This window comes from Vidua macroura, chromosome 3, assembly GCF_024509145.1.
Source record: "Vidua macroura isolate BioBank_ID:100142 chromosome 3, ASM2450914v1, whole genome shotgun sequence".
In the NCBI taxonomy this organism is placed as follows: domain Eukaryota; kingdom Metazoa; phylum Chordata; class Aves; order Passeriformes; family Viduidae; genus Vidua; species Vidua macroura.
Window position 1 is genome coordinate 83822388 of NC_071573.1, and position 19055 is coordinate 83841442.

Consider the following 19055-nt stretch of genomic DNA (forward strand, 5'->3'; position numbering starts at 1 on the left):
CAGGAAGCCACATTTTATTAATTTTCAATCCTCTAACTCAGAAAAATATTTAGAAGCTTTTATAAAGCAGTCAGTTGAGTCAGAAGCTACTGGAATTAAACATCATTGCAAAGTTCCTATGTAAAGCTCACCCTCAGTCAGTTAGATCATGCTGGTTCTGATATCCTCCAGTAACAAAGCACTACTGGGACTGTTATGACTATTTCCTGCCTTTAAAGCTCCAAAAATATTCCTAGCATAAGAGTTAGTTGTCTGTTGCTGATGTAAATTAACTACAATAACAATCCTAAGAGAAAACATATTTAGAACACTCAAGATGGCTACTATCCAATTACTTCACACAATATTCAGCTTGCCTATGCTATGCATTAGTTTTCTTTCTGTGTGTCACACATGTCAAGTCACTACCTTCTTTTTCTTCACATTACATTGTAGGCTTATAAAGAAGGAAATCCCACAGGCAAAAAAGGTATGCAGGCAAATCTAAAATCCACTGAAAATTAAGAATCTCTGGAGCAGGTTGAAGAAACCTATGGCACTGAACTTGCTAAGATGAATCCATTTTGACTGGCTGTTTGAAGAACCATGTAACAACAAAGCTTAATCAAGTGCATGAGTATTATCAAGTCAACAATCACAGCAGTCTTGCATGATTTTGCTTACTTCAAATAATTTTCATTAGCACTGCAAATCAAAATTTTATCCTTCAGAATAACAAAAAAACCCACAAAGAACTTTTCCCCCACAAATAAAAAAAGCAAGCACAAACACACACAAACAAACAAAATCCACCAGAAAGGTAAGAGCATGAATGCTTAGACATGGCCCACATTTTCCTCAATGGGACACTGAACAAAAATATTCTAAAAAGGACTTCATGCAAGCAAAAGCACAGCTGATTCAGCCTAAATCACAGTGATAACATCTACCCCATCTTTCAGCTTAACTCATGGTAAAAACTGACAATCCTTTTTAGTCATCAGCCTGATAGCAAGAAACAGTGTTGAAAAGAGAGATACCTACTACTGCATCTGCTACTACTAAGGGGAAGGAAATGTCCATCTTATATACCATATATATACACACTTATATAGCATTTACAAACTATAGTACATTTATAGACTATAGTTGGAAAAAGAAAGAGGCAACAACCTAAGTCCTCAAGGACAGGATAAGACAGCAACTCCCCTGTGAGGAAAGGTTGCAAGAGTTGGGGTTGTTAGCCTGGAGAAATGAATGCTCCACGGAGACCTAATTGTAACCTTCAGTACTTGAAGGGGCCTAAAATATAGATGGGGACAAACAGTTTAGCAGGGCCTGTTGCAATAGGACAAGGGGCAATGGTTTAAAACTAAAAGAGGGTAGATTCAGACTAGATAGAAGAAAGAAGTGTTTTACAATGAAGTGCGAAACACTGAAACAGGCTGACCAGAGAAGTGGTAGCTGCCCCACCCCTGCAAACATTCAAGGTCATGTGGGATGGGGCTCTGATCGACCTGATCTAGTTGAAGATATCCCTGCTTATGGCAGGGGGATTGGACTAGATAGCCTTTAAAGTCCCTCGTTGCATCCCAGGTTTGGGTTCAGATTAGGGGTTCTGATCTTTGTTAGTTGGCTGGTTCTGCGTACCCTCGTGAATCCCCCGTGTTTCCCCCCCCCCCCCCCCACGGTGGTCAGCTCCAGGCTGCCTGCCACTGGAGCATCCCCCCATCACTCCTGTGACCACTCCCCACCCCGTCCGGAGCATTCGGTGTCCATCACCCCGATCCCGCGACCCCGTTCGCCCTGTGTCCGCCCCTGCCGCGTCCCCGTTGGGCGCCGTGGTCCACGTCACCGCCACGGCGCCTGCCCTCATTGGGTGGGGGGGCCAGCTCCCCTCACCCCGCCCCTGATAAAACCCCGTGCCTCCCGGGTCCTGGCCGCCATTTCCCCCACACGGGTGCTGGAAGCGTGGGTGGCAGTCTCCCCGCCACAGCTCTCCGTGGCTAATAAAACCTTCCCGCTTCCCTCGTGGGTGATTTGGACATTCCTTCCCTCTTTGCCTTGGGCCCTCGCACGGGCGACAGAACCCGGCAAGCCTTGGTCGGTGCACCGCGGCAGCGGCACGCGGGAACAAGCGGCGAACCCGAGCTCCGGAGGGAGGCGGTGCCAAAAGGCGCCGGAGCTGCCCGGAGCCGGGAGAAACAACGAACCGCCATTAGTGTCCCTTTCACCCCAAACTGTTCTATGAGTCTATTATTTTGCGACTGAAAAATTCCTTTTTCGGTCTGTTTATTCAATGCCAGATTACTCTAATACAAGTTTGAATCACATCATTCATTCACATTAGAATATGGGCTTTCTTTTTGTGAAGTCAGCAAATCCAGCTGAGGGAAGTATGATGAAAAAAAAAAAGGGATAATGCCTCTATATGATCCCATCATTCTAAAAAATCTGTACTTAGAAACAGAGAAGAAAAAAAGGTGGCAGAAGAAGGAAGCTACAAAATGCAGACAGAATAAAGCACTCACAAAGGAATCCACAGAATTCATAAACAAAAAGACCTCTGAATGGATAAACCTCCAAAGAAAATTCCTTATAACAGTTGCTATTTCATGTATTTGTGAAACACATTAGGTGTACAAAACACCTAGAACCAACCCTGCAATTTACAGAATTTTGACAGGGTTTTAAGTTTCAAACCAATGAAGTTCAATTCAGCATAGTTCAGTAAGATTCCCTGGTTTCCAGTCATCCTTTCTAAAAATCATTTACATAGATGCAAAACTTTGCTCCTGTTAGATTTTCCAATTTATATGTTTTACACTATATTTATAGACTATATACAATCTTCAGATCTATGATTTAATGTTTACATGGATCTTACACAAGCTGGAGTTGCTGTGACTTAGTATTTGCTGATCATGTTGTCAACTATGTGAATTGCAAACTATGTTAGTCTATTTCAAAGTATTTTCTCAAAATATTTATATTAGCAGGTGCTTCCTACTACCTGCCAGTGTTCTTTAAAATTACTAAATTCTAGTATTATATGATAGGAATTACTAAATGGTTTTATGAAACTTTAGTAATTAAGGTCAAAGCTCATAATCAAGAACACACCCATGTGATTACTTACATTTTCTTAAAACACTTCATAGCATAAGGAAAATAATTTCATACAAAACCAGGGAGAATTTTTACAATTGAAACACCTGCAGAAACAAATGTAATTAGTCTTACCTTTGGGCTGCTGTTTTTACTACAGTTGTTTGTGCATGTGCGTGGTGAAAACGTCTGCCATGTACCATAGTTACAGGACCAGATATATTCTGGGCATTTTCACTGCAAACATATAGAAAATATTTAAGAAAAGACTCTGGAGTGTTTATACGGTCTTAGGTAAAACATGTGGTGTCCTAATTTTACAAGACCAGCCACACAACACCAAGTATTAATACCAATAGTAAAATAGTAACATTGTTAGGATCATTTTACAGGCATATAAACATTCAGCCTTATAATAAAATGGACATGTAAGAATATGTACAATTTTTTTTTTTCCTGGAAGAAAAGGTTAAGAATTTTTTATTCAAGCCTGTATTGCAAAAAGACACTACCTTTTTAATGACTTGTAACCATTTAGAACTAATTTTATACTTTCATCTCTCATTTTATTAAGGCATAATATTCACTTCTTTAATATGACTGAAGGGGCAAAATGTGAACAGACTGAATTCAATAATGTCCCTCATAAGAAAAAGTGAACACAGCAGATTTATGGATGCAAGATGACTTGTAACTGAAAAAAAATCAACACATTTCAAAAAGAAAAAACAAAGGCTTCTCAGGTACTCATATCTCAACAGGACTCTTATTCACTAATGTATCTTAGCATTCCTTGGGTTCCTTCATTTATTACTTTTTGACTTTTATCTCATTATTATGTAAAACCAGTAATTATGGAGAGACGATTTCTTACCATTACTCTCTCTAGTAAAAGCTGACATTAAGATACAGTAGGTCAATAATACAGTGCTCCTTCAGAGATCATTAAACCCAAAGAATGATCCTGCATGCCGCTGTGACAGGACACACAATACTATGCTTGAAATGTTCAAAAATCACACAACTTTTAATAGACAGCATGTTGATGATGCAAACTGTTTCAAACTATGGAAATACAGTGTTTAAAATGTGCTTTTCAAATTGCTTGGAATACAGTGCTTAAATTGTGCTTTTCAAATTGCTCGGAAATTTTCATTGCACTAGAGAAAATTATGTGAAAAATCATTCCTACTAATAATATTTCTCAGAAATACTATCTTGCCATTTGTCCTGTTACGAACAATGAAAAGAAATCTGAAGTACTGCAATTCAAAAAAAGCTGGAGCTGGCAACCAATTTCTAATCCCTCCTTCACATTCCCCCAAAAGAAGAAAATGAGTAATTGTTACTGTGCTCTTTAATTTTCATTTTAGCATTTCAAACCCTTCTGGTAGCCTTACATAAGTCAAGATCAGAAGGTTTCAGAGCATTTCTGACTGCCCCTAACATAACCATGAACATAACAGAACAAGACTTATCAAACGTAAAGGGTTAAATCCTCTTTTCTAGAATATGAAATTTAAAAACATCATAAGCCATCTGAGTTAACAGTCCAACATCCTGAAAACCAATCACATCCATGCAATCACCAACCTCCTGAAAGTAAACACACTCATCTCACATGCTTCTAAGTCAAAGCTAAGCAACTCCAGCTGGTCAGTCATCGTCCAGATCAATCTACTGTCAACCTTCTGTCTAATTTGCTACCTCAGAAATAAAAAGCTGACACCTACTTGCCCTAAATACTTTAGAATGTCTCAAATCCTCTTTGGCTTCCCATTTCATGTCTTTGGAAAAGATATTAGAAAAAAAAAAAAAAAAGCAGAACCAGAGTGCAGGAATGCCCTCTCAAATACTTAAGACCCAAGGACTTCAAACAAGCAAGCAAGTCTATGTATCTCCTGTTTTACCATTGTGTTTGTTGGATCTGACTTTTGCCAAACTATCATGACTGTGAAACTCTGTCTCGTGCCCCCAAGCAGAAAAACTGTTAAGCAGCACTTTTGCTTTTTGCCTCACTCGCGTAGTGAAAACTCCAGTAGGTGCTGGAATAGAGTATCACAGACTGCTCAGAGATCAGATTTAGTCAAAGCAGACTGTTCTAGATGGCACACTTAAATGGTTCATATGCTGTCAGACACATTTCCAACTAGGACAGCTCTAAAACACAATCTGCTCTATAATCTTGTTCTCTGAATGGAACATACCCAACACAGAAGAAACACCAGAAAATACAATCATGAAGTTCTAGCAAGTTACAAAAAAGCACATCAGAACTGAAATCTGAGATTGCAAGTTTCAGCACAATTTCTTGAAAATTAGTATAACACACTAAAAGCAGGGTGATGTAATGGTTAGAAAGTTCCTTGAAAGAATAAATGTTCTAAGAAGAAATTACAGTATTTTAACAATAAACGTTCCATTAATATTAGCTCAGAAACCACAGAATGATTTGAAACCTAGGCTCTGACAAAAACAAGGTTTTACTATCACGTGCTATCAGCTGATCCTAAGAAATTCTTAACATCACATATTCAAAAGATAAAACAAAAAAAATCTTGCACTGGGCAAATCGATGGAGCTAGCAGTAAACAAAGAACGACATTTCAAAAACACACAATTACAGATTACATGAGTTCTGCTGTTCATCAAATAATGTTTTTAACAAAACACCTAACATTTAAGAAAATCTAAAAGGGCCTTAATACAAGTTATTGAAAGCTAAAGAAGATAAAGCTAGTTAAAAATAGACCTCATGATTACAGAAGTACAACCAAAACTAATTAGGTTAATAGTTTGATACTGGATTTGCTCAACCAGGTAACAGATCATGACCTTTTGCTTGGTTTAAATTTCTCTGACAAGTAACACAAATATTTCTTCTCCCTGTCCTTGCATATCCCTCCTTCCTATCTCTTATTCTATGAATTTTAGGGACTATTCTAATACCCATTTGAGTCAAGCCCCATTGATCTGTAATTTTTAGTCCTTATTCTGCAGATGAGATGAAAAAAAAAAGAAAGACTCCAACATTGTGATAAAAATCACTATGAACATATAAAGAATATCAAGTATCTGATCTTCTTGCATTTAATCTAGCAGTTTAACTGCATGATCAATTTTCAGAATCTTCTCTAGCTGAAGAATCTGAATATTGAAAGAGTAACTATTAAGTATGTTCCATTCTGCATATCAAAGTGAACAAACCAGCAATCATCACTAAAGTGACTAGATCCCAAACCTTTACTGATACATTATGAAAGGTGCAACAATATCCCCATGTGATTAAATCAAGATAACCACTTGGAGTTTAACCACAAAATGTGGTGACCAAAATGTGAGAAGCAGTCACGGTGGCCTATACACATCCATTATTCATAACCAAGTCCTTTATTAATGACAGTTTCTTAAGAAGAGGGTAGACACTTATATTGTTCATTTAAATTCAGTATGCAGCTCAGTACTAGACAAAAGGTGGCTGGCCATTTACATGCAACAGATTTTACTTTTTTAGCTGAATTTTATAAATCCTACTAGGTCTTAGGTTTATACTGTATTATTTGTCAATAGAAGACAGTTCCAATAAAGGCAACAGAATGTCTAAACTACATGCGTAGACCATCTAAAAAAAAAAAAAGCTCAGAAACTATTTACCTTAAAACAAAAACTTAATAAAAACATACATGTACAATATGTATAAACATACGTGTACAGTCAGGTATGACTGCTTTAACAAAAAGAAATTACATGGTAAGGTTGGATTTCACTACAAATTCCATAGAAAGACAAATGAAAATTCTAGTTACCAGAGAATTAAGAGGAATCTTATTTTAAATGTGTACTCAAAATAAAGAACAAGTATAATGTAGATGCACACGTTTCTTCAATAGTAAAACAGAGCAAAGGAGCCCTGACAATCATAAAGGTAAAAGTAGCAATTACAAATTATGTTCAAGAACAGAACACTAAAGCATGGAAATGACCAAGATGATTCTGTAAGAACCAGTAAATTTGAAGATGTGCAAGGCAGAAATCTGGATGTTATCTTAAAAATCTGCTGTGTATACAAAAAAACCAATCTAAAGACGAAACATTATTTGCACAGATAAATCAAGGGCAATGAAGTACCATGCTAATTTGTGTAAATGTAAAAATAACCTCTAACAAAAACCCCTTTTCATTAATACATAAATTTTATTTCTAAGAAAACATTTTAAAGTTCCACATAACAGCCCAGTTGTTTATCTTAAGAAATCAGGCTTGAAGGAAACAGCAGTAAAGAATATATATCACACAGAACTTAAAGGATTTATTTTTTCAAGTGACTATGGTAAGATGGTCCCTAACTAATAGTGCATACAGCATACAAGAGTTCTGATTGCAGACAGGGGCCAGAGCTAGGGGCTGCACTGTGGGCATGGCTACATTGCTATTCTGCCCCTATTTGATTCTATTCAAATCAAGGCTGGGGGTTGTGGTGTCAGGGGGAAGAATAAGGACCACATCCCCAGAAGTGTGCCATTTTTGTCTCCCTCTCCTCATCATGGCTGAGTTGCTGGGATTAGGCCTGCAGATCCTATCCTCTGCTGCTGCCACTCACCACCTTCCTACTCCTCTGAGATGTGGTTCTGAAAAGCAGTGGAGCCGTGTGGAACTGAGCCCAGTAGAGTGCTCCAAAGGAGTAGCAGAACTGAGCCTGAGCCCAAGCCTGGTGCAGTGGAGCAGCAGCACAGCAGAGATGATCTCACTTCCAGGGTTTTGTCTGTCACTGTTTTCCATTGTCTCAGGCTCAGGGATGGGGAGAGCCAGCTGTGAGGAGTGCCCACCATCTTGTCTTTCCCCCACCAGCCACACGGAACTAAGTCAAAGTGGCAAACACCTTTTATGTAAAAGCACCTTCCTTTATTTTTGTATGCTTTTGTTATTAATATTGCTGCTGTCACTGTGCATTTCTTACTCCACTGCTGTTTGCTTTCAGTAAATGGTTATCTCAACCCATGGTCTCTGCCTTTGTCACTCTCTTACTGGAGGGGGCAAGAAGGGAAGCAGCTTATTTGGAGTTTAGTTTCCAGATGGTGATAAACCACCACAAATGAGAACAAAGACATTCCTCATGTAGCTACATATACATTGGATATTTGATGACTGGCCCATCTATAGATGGGTATCTTACGAACTTTTCCTTCCTGCAAAGGATACCAACCTTTAAAGCAAGTGCACTTCAGCAATATAAAACACTCCCTGAGAATGTTAGGTGAATATATCACTTTTTATTATATACCAAATAAAGAAACCAGTCTCTTACAAGCTAGGGACAGTAGTAACAAGCAAGTACAACAGTGAATGCTTAAAAACTGTTCGGGTCAGCTCTGAACGCAAGTGACAGTCTAAAGCTATCCTATACAGGATATCCTATAAAGCTATCCTATGACTATTTGCTGAAGCCTTTTAAAAAAAGTCTGTGAATCGAAAATCAAATTATATCTTGCAGTAAGAAAACCAGAAAACACATCCTGAGTCAACCTTGGCAATTCAGCATCACAGAAAGAAGTGAATCTGGATAGGGATGCAAAAACTATTTTCCTACCTGCTATCACTGTGTAGAGGGAACAATAACACATGTAGGCAACATGGGTAAGGTACTAACAAGTATGCCACTGAATGCTGTAAATCCATTGTAACAATCTTCTGGTACTTTACTAATGTGGTGTTACACATTTTGTAAGAGGAAAGACCCTAACAATCTAGGTTTCCCTCTTTACACAGAAGTACAGTACAGCTTCTTAAAATGCACAGCACACAATGTAAATGGACTAGAAGTTCTGTTTATCATGTATTGATTTGTATCAATGATCAAAGCAAGGACACACAAATTAAATGTATTACCTCAATTTCTTGCTATTTCCCATCATGTTGAGGCCGATTGCATTCCCTTTTAAAAGTCTGAAACCTCCAGCTTTGCCTCGCCTTGCATATGCTTTTATGGCATCGCTGCTGGTGCCGATAGGTCCAGGTCGACAACGAATTGACTGTCACAGCAGAATTCACATATATTAAAATAATTGTCGAATTGTGTAGAAGTTAGAAGGAGAAAATTAATGTGAAATATTAATATAAATATTACTTTGGCTTCATTGTCAAACTGCTTTTATCCCAAATTTCATGGAAAATATACACTGTCTACACCTATACGACAACATCTTACTAAACAAAGTACAATATATATTTTATATTTAGTACAGTATTTATGATCATTTTCTAAACTTAGAATTAATTACTCTTGCTCATATTTTTCAGAATACTACAGAGATCAAGAGGGGAACAAAAGCCTTAAGGGTAGACAGATAAACAGCTTGAGCATATGTTCCAAAAACACAACAGAAACTTTCACTTCTTTACACTGCACACATGGCTATGCAATACTGTTTAAGATCCTAAAAAGCTTTCAAGATACATTTTCACCATGAGATAAACCAATTATTTACCTTTTTTTCTTCACTGGGACTGAAAGACCCATCACTGTCATCTAGACTGAGCAGATTTGCCTCGCTAGACAGGTGTGGGAGAGAAAAGCACATACACTGTAATCCAACAGAGCACACACAGACATTTTAAATGCAAAAGGCTTTTTTATCCCCTTCCCTCTACATTTAAATGCATCATATACACATTGCATAAATATGCATAAAACAACAAGAACACGAAATGAGCATCAGAGTGATCAAATGCATAATGTGAACCTGAACTTACAGTGTACGTCAAACTATTTTTGCAAAATGCAAAACTAAAGGGATTAATTTAAAACAGACAGTGCTACTGAACCTTCACAATATGGTTACAACAATATTACTGACACTATAAAAGTTTCTACACTCTCTACATAATTTGAGTCAAAACTTCATTCATCTATAAAACACAATCTTACTGTGCTTATGCCTATCAATGTTTAAGTATGTAGTTTAAAACTGCAGACTTCATAGGGCTTTACGAGAAGAACTTATTGTAACTACATTTTACCCCACAGCAATTAGTATCAAAGTATGTGTTCCTAAAAACAACATATTGAGTTTGGTTCTTCTGCTTATTAAAATGTGTAATCCCCAACCACTAGAATGGGGAAAAAGAAAAAAAAAAAAAAAAGAAAAAAAAAAAGAAAAAAAATTAAAGAAAAACACAAACAAACAAACAAAAAACCACTCCGTGACACTCTAAAAACCATTATTTTCAGTATCAGGCAGTTATCCTCAAGCAATCTTAAGTATTTAAATTTAAACCCCAATCACACATTTCATACTGACAGTAGCTAGATTAGTCTAACATATTCTTGCTTCCCGGAGAAGCAACCTGCAGACAATCCCATCTCATCAATCCTGATAAGGTTACTCCTATGCTGGTGACAAAAAAAACAATATGACTTTTAGCCAACTTGTAATTGCATGGTTTGAAAAGTTTTAATGCAGATCACTCAGTCAGAAATTCCTTAAAATCAAAGCAGTTATGCCAGGTGTTAAAAGGGAAGAACTACACAAGAGAAACAAGCTTTTCTTAGCTGCATCAGCTTGACATGCTGGCTTGCAATACATACAGTGACTTCAGCTCTTCATGTATAAATATGAATTACTCAATGCCCCATCCCTCAAGTTCCTAACAACTTTTTCCATGCACAATACTTCCCTTCATGTTACAATTTATTCTTCCGTCTTATGCAATACAAATATCCCTAGAGCAAATAAAAATAAAATAAAAATGTTGGGTGAGATCTACAGACTCTGAAACTTCAGGAGATAAGAGTGTGCATACAGTTGATTTTGAAAAGGTAAGAATGATGTAAATGTGAACATAAAGACAGTGGCACTGTTGTATTTTCCCTTCATTTACAGATTCTAGGTGCTCGATGGTAAAACCAACAGTGTAGTAGATTCATCACTAATTTCAAACAAAAGCCAAAGAGTACAGTTGTACTTCTGTACAAACTACACATGGATATTAAAATTTTTACATCCAGTAACATTTTTTTTAATTCTCTTTCAGAACAAATCATCCTTTCAAGGGAGGCTCATGGAGCCTTCTCAAACATTCATCAGTAGACAGAGAGTCTAACAATTTCAGAAATTTTCCACATCCTAAAAAATAAACAAAACCCTGTAGCATAGACATTAGCAGCAACCTACAGTATGTGAAGCTCTGGCATTTGCCTACAGTGCTGCCCTAGTCAGACCACCTCTAGAAATGTTTTTATTCTTTAGCTTCAGTTCATTCAAAAATGAAGGCTATTTTCATAACACCTTTGTACTGTGTCGATACTTTTAGGATTTCAACACGCTTCAATACTGCAACCATTTTAACTAAGGGCAATTGAGGGGGGAGGTAAGAGAAGGTTAACACACTGCAAATGACCAAAACGCTGAGCCAAGGCTCAAATCAAAATGAACAAGAGTAACTCTTACCATGCAAAATGAGTAGAGCAGTATTAGCAAATTGGAAGTTTTAAATGAACCAATACAATTTAGATCTTAAGGAATGTGAAGCATATGCATCAGAACCAGAAAGGCTGTTTTTTTCAGAGAGCAGAAAACATAGCAACCGAGCAACGTCTATTTGCTCATGTATCACATGCTTCCTGCTGCCTGCTTCAATGATGCAATTTATACAGGCAGGAAAAAACCAAAAGCAACCCAAAACAAACACTATACCAGTCAGTAATATTTTTAACATCCCTGAAATGAAACCTCAGCTTCTTGCTAGGAGGATGTCTCCACACTCTGTCACTTTTAACCAGGGAACCATGGGTTTCCTGGTTATTTTCACATTGGAACATAATTTCTAACTTTTCAATATATTCCTTAAAATTTTATAACAAATGAATGTTAACTATTTGCTAATATTAGGGAGGGGAATAGAAGTAATTTACCTACACAGAGTTCTTAAGGGGAGCTCACAATTACACATTCCTATTTAGGCAGTGAACAAGAAAAAAATTTCTGTTTACTTACTCTAATCATTTGCCATTTGTTTGATGTTTTAAAACATTAAGAACTATGCAATAGTTAGTTAGACAGCTGAGATTAACAGGTTGTCTTTCATTACTATCTACAAGCAACACAAACTTAAACCTCTGCTGACCATTAAGGTTACACTCTGATAGGCTGCAAGCACATTTCTATCAACTGATCCAGTCACATTTCAAACATAATTGGAATTTCTTTCTGAAAACTATTACTTATAAAACCAGCAGGCTGATGTATTTGCCCGCACAGCACACTGTGAACATTCTTTGTTTTAAATTACATAGTAGTAGGCAGCACACTAAAAAAGCTGCACTATCAGAGGCACAAGAGAAGTGGTAGCATAATTAACTCATTTACAGTGCCATTCCATTAAAATTAGCCATAATTTAAAAAGTTTTCATCAATTTAAAGGCTACAGTGACCTACTAACAGGCTCAAAAAAAGAAGTATAAAAACATCTATATAATTATGGGAGGGTTTTTTGACAAAGTAATACAAATATTATAAGCAGTGGAAAAAGCTCAATGTAAATATATAACACAGTACAATGCCCAATGTAAATGTATAACACAGTACAATGCTTTTCCATTTGTCAACACATGGAAAAGAGGTTTATTCCTTTAAATGGAAGGGGCAAAAAATAAAGCTTTTTGAAATAAAATTGTAGTTAAGTAAAGACACTGTAGTGCAAATATATTAGACCCATTTATTTGTATTCCCTCTTTTTGATAAGGCTACTGTTATCTCAGTGGAAGGCAGAAGTCTAGACTATAAAGAAAACAATATGACAGCCAAGAGAAATCTGGGCCCGTCCATTTACAAAACCACTGTGGAGCATACTCATATATTTCAAAAATATTTACACAGATATTACAAAGCCAATAAATATAAATTATCCAAGACACTTCAAGAGAATAATCTGTATCACCAGAAAACATCTTGTAACATGTTCATTTCATTAATCACAAGAATCTATTACTCTGGCCAGGTTTGCTTAAGTTTGCCATCCTTTCATATCTTCCACTACAGAAGATGACCTTAATTTACACCATTTTTTCTGTGGTGGACTACACAGATTTCAGGGTGCTCAGCTGACCAACTGGTCTTCCGTTGTTCTCCATAATGGCAGATCTCCTATGGGATCTCCAATTGCGAAGTCTCATGCCACTTGCTACCATCCTGAGTAGATAAAATCTTTTAGAACATCAAAAATATAACTTTTACTCTTTAAAGTGGATGGAGTATTATCTGTAAGTGTTTACTTTGGGATAAGATACTTGTTAATTACCATTCTCAATTTCTGTGACTCTTGTTCCATGCTGAGTATTAACTCTAGCATCAGTTTAAATTTATATAGTGTTGGGTGATCATTATTTCTCCAAACCTTCTTCAGTTTACAGATATTCTTTAGTCTTTTTGTGTTCATTACTTGATACCTTAACCATTATGACTCACCTCACCTACTTCCCAAGTAAGTTCAATGACACCCTTCTTTTAAAATAATCTACCTGCTCTAAAAATTGCTGTGGTAGGAGGTCATTAACCACATACTTTGTGTTCATTTCACTGAAGAAAAGATCACCCAAGCAGGCATCCAGCGCTGAGCAACATCATTACACAGGTCTCATGGGGTAATACAAGAATACAGCCACTCCTTGAAGTGCTGAGATGCTATTCTTAGGCTAGTTCAAAACAAACCTATTGTGTGTCTGCCATTAAGAGGGGAAAAACTGTGATAAAGTCAGGCACTGTAACCCCAGTGCCTCCACAACAAGCAGGAGATACATCCAGCTGCTTGCTTCAAACTCACAGCTCTCTCCACAAAGAAACCATGTATGAGTCAAACACTGCAGTTAGTATCAGCAAACACCGTAGTAAATACCTGCTTACTGCACAATATACTCAAAATACTGGGAGGGACACAAAGCTTTATTCTGGAACAATTATATGAATTAAAAGCTGCTAATCTTTGAAACGTTCTATTAAGGGTAAAGGAAATTTAGAAATAAAAAAAGAAGGAAAATTTACTGTTACTTGTTTTCTAAAGATTCCCTTCTGTCAATGTTTTGCTATATGAAATAAAGATGCATCAGAAAAGCAAAAAACACAACTTATTTCAAAAAGCTAAAACCTCGCTATGTCTTTAAGATAAACAAACCCAGGTGTTACCAAAAGTAAATACGTGGGCATCTTAAAACATGTGGCTGTTTGGAGGGAATAAAATTGCCTCAAATGGTATTAGAGAATGGGTAAGTAAAGAAGACAAGATCTCCAGTTTAAATCAATTTTCAGCTACTCTTCTATTTTATACTTCAGAGTAAGATTCTACATAATTCACAGATATAAAAGCAAATAAAAAATTATCTAAGTAGGCAATAAAAATTCAATTCTAGCTATGGGAAAACTGCTTATTGTAGAGAATATTTGAAAGGAATGAAAAATCACCCAGACATACAATCTTAAAATCAGATACAATTACATAAAGATTATGTTTCATAATAATTTTTCTAACTTTTATTTTTAGCATCATTATACGTTTTTCATTCTATGTTCTTAAATCATCAGTTGGAGACTGATGGAAAACAGCAGTAAATTACCAGTAGGAAAAACGGCTGCTATGTTTTCAAATGTGACTTATTTCTGAAGGCAAGAAAAATGAAAATAGTAACTGTATGGTACGTACTGCCCTTATACTTAAAACATATTGTGTGCACTACGAATGGATGTAAAGTTGCTAGGGAACAACACGACCTTAATTTTATAAAACTAAAATGCCCTTAGTTTGTGACCCCTTTAAAAAGTGCTTCTAACTTCCAATACAGTTCTGTTTTGACAAGAGCTCTTAATGCTTATTTCACACTTCAGTAAACTCCTGCATTCATTTTTTAATTACTAAAACTTCAGATTTCTTAATGTTTTATTAAGATTACAGCATAGCCTGCTACTGCTGCCTCTGTGGTTATGTTTACTTTCCTACCTCTCTTCCAATACACAGTATTTGGCAGAATATTAGATGATACAAATTTATATATTATTTTTGTATTTAATCACAGAATTCAGTGACTTCTGACTAGAGAACCACAGCATACTGTTCAAATTTACAGGTCCTACTCTCTAAATATCTAAGAACAAATAAATTGACATGAATTCTTTGTGCATGACACTTGTTCTTCTAACAATTCATTAGTCATTTTGGAAATAAATACATTCATATAGAAAAAACTCATTAGTAACAATAAAATGTCACAAGGACAAAGTATGCATTCAAACTATACACACGAGAGTACAGTTTTAGCCAAAATGCAAACATACCAAGTAAAGGATTAAATTATAAGGGGGAAAAAAACCCAAAAAAACAGCCTTAACTCCATTCAGTGAAATAAACACAGAGGAAGAAAAACCTAGAATCTTTAAGCTCAGTTTAACTTAATGAAGGCTTAAAGCTACTGCAGTACTTGAGCCATAACTGTCAAGTTCTGAGTAGCATCATCATTAAAGGAAGGAAAAGCTGAAACTGCTTGGATACCCTACTTATCAACTGCCTTATTCTGCATGCTCACATATTGCTCATCTGTGTTCCTTAGATTTACACAGAAGCTCCAAAGACAGCTCTTGTGAAATGTACCATGCCCTGTGTTGTAAGCCCCATTTTCCCAATAAAACTTACATTATAATGAACTCCTATTTGGCAATACTATTTAAAATAATAACTTATTTGAAATAATTTTTCTTAATCACTGAAAGTTTAAGATCTATGAATATTGTTTCTTATTCATAAATTACAAAAAATAAGTACTTAATTATAAATACACATTTATACTTTCAATAGCCTAGATAAAAGCATCCTTACTCTTTCTCTGCATCTCCTTCACTTTCTTCTGAATGATCAAAGCTCCAATTACTTTTAAAACCTCCATCTCTCTTGGACTGTGATCTATCCAAAGCTGAAATGAGAACAAGTTAAGATAAGTCTTGATTTCAAGCTGAGTTATTAATCAACACAAACTAGAGGAGTAACCAGATGCATGTATTTCCCCCCAGTATTTATCTTATTGATGTCAGTGTTAACTATCATTTGATCAGTAAGTCCATCAATGCAGTGGTGATTATTATTTCCCTCAATAAATAAAAGAAACTGTCAACATCTTATGAGCAGTAAGTTAGCAAGCTATGAAAAAGTGTGACCTGAGGTTGTGCAGTAACAAATTTCAACTGTTTTACTGATACCCATGAATTTAAGGGTGGTTTCTCTGATATGAACTGTATGCCACACACAGAAAGGGTCCTAAAATGTATTATTTACATGACTAATAACCAAATGTATATTGAATTTTTCCATATAAAAGCAACAGTTCCGAACTGTCTGAAGTACAATTTCAACATAATATTCTGGATTTTTAATTCAACATCTGATGCTGACTTGAATTAATATACAATGCAAATTAAAATTTCAGTGTTAGCATCAGCTAAGTAAAAACCTTGTCATACTACATAAAATTTCAGATCTTTCTACTACAATATCCACCCTTATGAAGATTTTCATATCATATAATGGCACGGGGTATTCTTAAGTGAAGGTGTTCCAGAGCATGGAACTCATTAAAGCAAGGCACTGTTCCCCCGGGCCCTAAATGCTGCAATTAAGAGCTGTCTCACACAAATTCTGTGTGAGACAAATCATACAGTTGCTTTGATTTTGGTTTAATTTAAGTGTGTTTTTTCTTACTACATTTGTCTTTACATTGTTGGAAATGCATTTAGAAATAATGAATGAAACTGATATACTCTGATAGAAAAGAGTAAGAAAATCACAACCAACAACATATGTCTAGGATAAAGTATAAACAACGCACACAGAAATATTTATTGCATATTCAACTTCTGCTTCCAACTTGCATCTACTGCAGGCTTCCTGAGCCATGGGTGAATAAGTTAAACACATATTTTTGTGTTTAACAGCTTTTTCTACCTTTTTCTTCTCCCTGCTTGCTTTTTAATCAAGACTGCTTTACAGAATCAACAGCATCTAGAAGCACAAAGTACCTCAGCTTAATTACAGGAGCATCTCCTTTTGTTGATTCTGATTCAGTCTGGCACCTTTTGCTCTTAGTACTCTACTTCTCCAGTCCATGTACTCTGAAAGACAGCAGTAAGTAACCCCTCCCTATTCCCTCATGATTGCATAGATTCCTGTTGTGTTCTTTCATGGTCTTCCTTTCCCAGGCAGAACAAGAAAAAAAAAATGAGTCAGCTTAATTTTTCCTCACATGAAAGCTGTTTCATGCCTTTAAATCCCTCTTGATGCTTCTCTTTGAACCTCTTCTATAGTCTACTGTACCCTTTTGAGATGAGGATACACACACTATGAGGAATACTTGAGATGCATACATCACATGAATTTCCACAGATGCACAATGCTGTTTCGGTTTTGTTCTTTCTTCCTTTCCTAATAAATCATTACACTGGATTTGCTGTTTTCACTGCTATGGAGAACTGCATTGATCTTTAGGTAGCAGATAATTTCATCTTCCACTCATGATTGGTTAAGAAGCACTTCAGAGCCAATTGTTACCTACAAAAATGCCCAGTTTTTACTTCTCATTCACTTAGATTATTTGACATTCACCTACACAGAACTTCATGTACAATTTCCACCCACATAATTCAAAACCTGAGCATTTACAACTTTCTTTAAATAGCTAGCAATTATACTAACCCAAGTATAGTTTAAACATCTGCTAACTTCGTCACCCGGCTATCATAGCCTTTTCCTTGCAACTGTGCATTTCCTTGTGCATTTCAACTGGTTACTCCTATTAACAAAACAAACCTTTTTTGCCCTCTCTTTCTAACTCTTCCCAATTTTTTCTTATGAAATTTTCCATTTTGTTCAGAGGTAATTCAGCCTCTCCCGAAGCTTTTGATAAATGACTTTACAGAGGGAACAATGAAATCAATTCTGGTCTCCATTATAATTTCCATGAATTCAGGTTCCATGGTCACAAAGCTCACTGATGTAAAGTTCCCCAAATACCTCCACTGCCTTTTTAAAATGCTGATACCACACTAGCTACCCTCCTTACCTGTAGCAGAAATATTATGCTAACCACAAGCAAAACACTGCAGTCATTAGCTCCTTTATCCCCCAGTTCCTCTTACAACACTTGGATGAATGCCATTTGATCATGCTGCCTTGTTCACAGTTTGCTCAATGTACTGCAATTTCTTCCACTGATGCTTCATTTTGAGTCGTACACTCTGTCACATTCCTTATTAAGAAACATTCTGGCATGAAGAGATCTCTAAGTGTTGCCAAAGTGAGTGCAAGCAATTCCATTATTCAGCTATGACCTTACATACTCCAAAGCCACCTTTTTCAATTGGGTTGTCTACTGATCCTCCAGACACTCCTCAAACTTTCCTGCTGAGTTTGAAGAAATACTTAACAATAGTTTTTATGTCTGTTGGGAGTTACTAATCAATTTTTCCCCACCTCATTATAATTATAGGTTAAATCCACCAGCTTTTTTATTAATCTCTATTTTCATTACTCAGATAAAAGATCTGATTCAAGAACTATGATGTTTTATTTCAGATATTATATCTTACTCTGCTGTTTAGCCAGGCATTTAGAATTTGGGGAGCCTTTTGAAATCTACTTAAACAAGTAGCATGCATGCTGCAAGCCTCCTATACCTTTAAATAACTCCCAAGCTGGCTACAAGTATTTTACACTCCAGCTGCATATTTTTTCTTTTTCAAAAGGTTTCTTAGTATTTTCTGTAATTCTTCTTTTAATTAAGCATTTTTGTATTGGACAGTTCATCCACTGCTACTGATCAGTGCAGCCACCCATGGATAATGTCTCAGTATGCCAGTTCTGCTCATTCAACTCTGGATCAATTTTCACTCTCTCTAGCACTCTTGGTCCTAACAAAAATGTAAATCTAGAAGTATATC

The 19055-nt window shown here is 36.3% G+C and overlaps 1 protein-coding gene across 3 annotated transcripts in view; it reads right to left on the reverse strand.

Annotated features, from left to right (window-relative positions):
- The window catches only part of SENP6 (SUMO specific peptidase 6), a 73380-nt gene that overhangs the window by 38539 nt on the left and 15786 nt on the right, over nucleotides 1-19055 (reverse strand). For all 3 annotated transcript variants that reach the window (XM_053973763.1, XM_053973762.1, XM_053973764.1), the window contains exons 2-5: nucleotides 15946-16039; nucleotides 9573-9636; nucleotides 8974-9116; nucleotides 3223-3324 (exon numbers count right to left, since the gene is read on the reverse strand). In XM_053973763.1, coding sequence (XP_053829738.1) covers nucleotides 3223-3324; nucleotides 8974-9116; nucleotides 9573-9636; nucleotides 15946-16039 — 403 coding nt within the window. The remainder of the gene's footprint in view (nucleotides 1-3222; nucleotides 3325-8973; nucleotides 9117-9572; nucleotides 9637-15945; nucleotides 16040-19055) is intronic.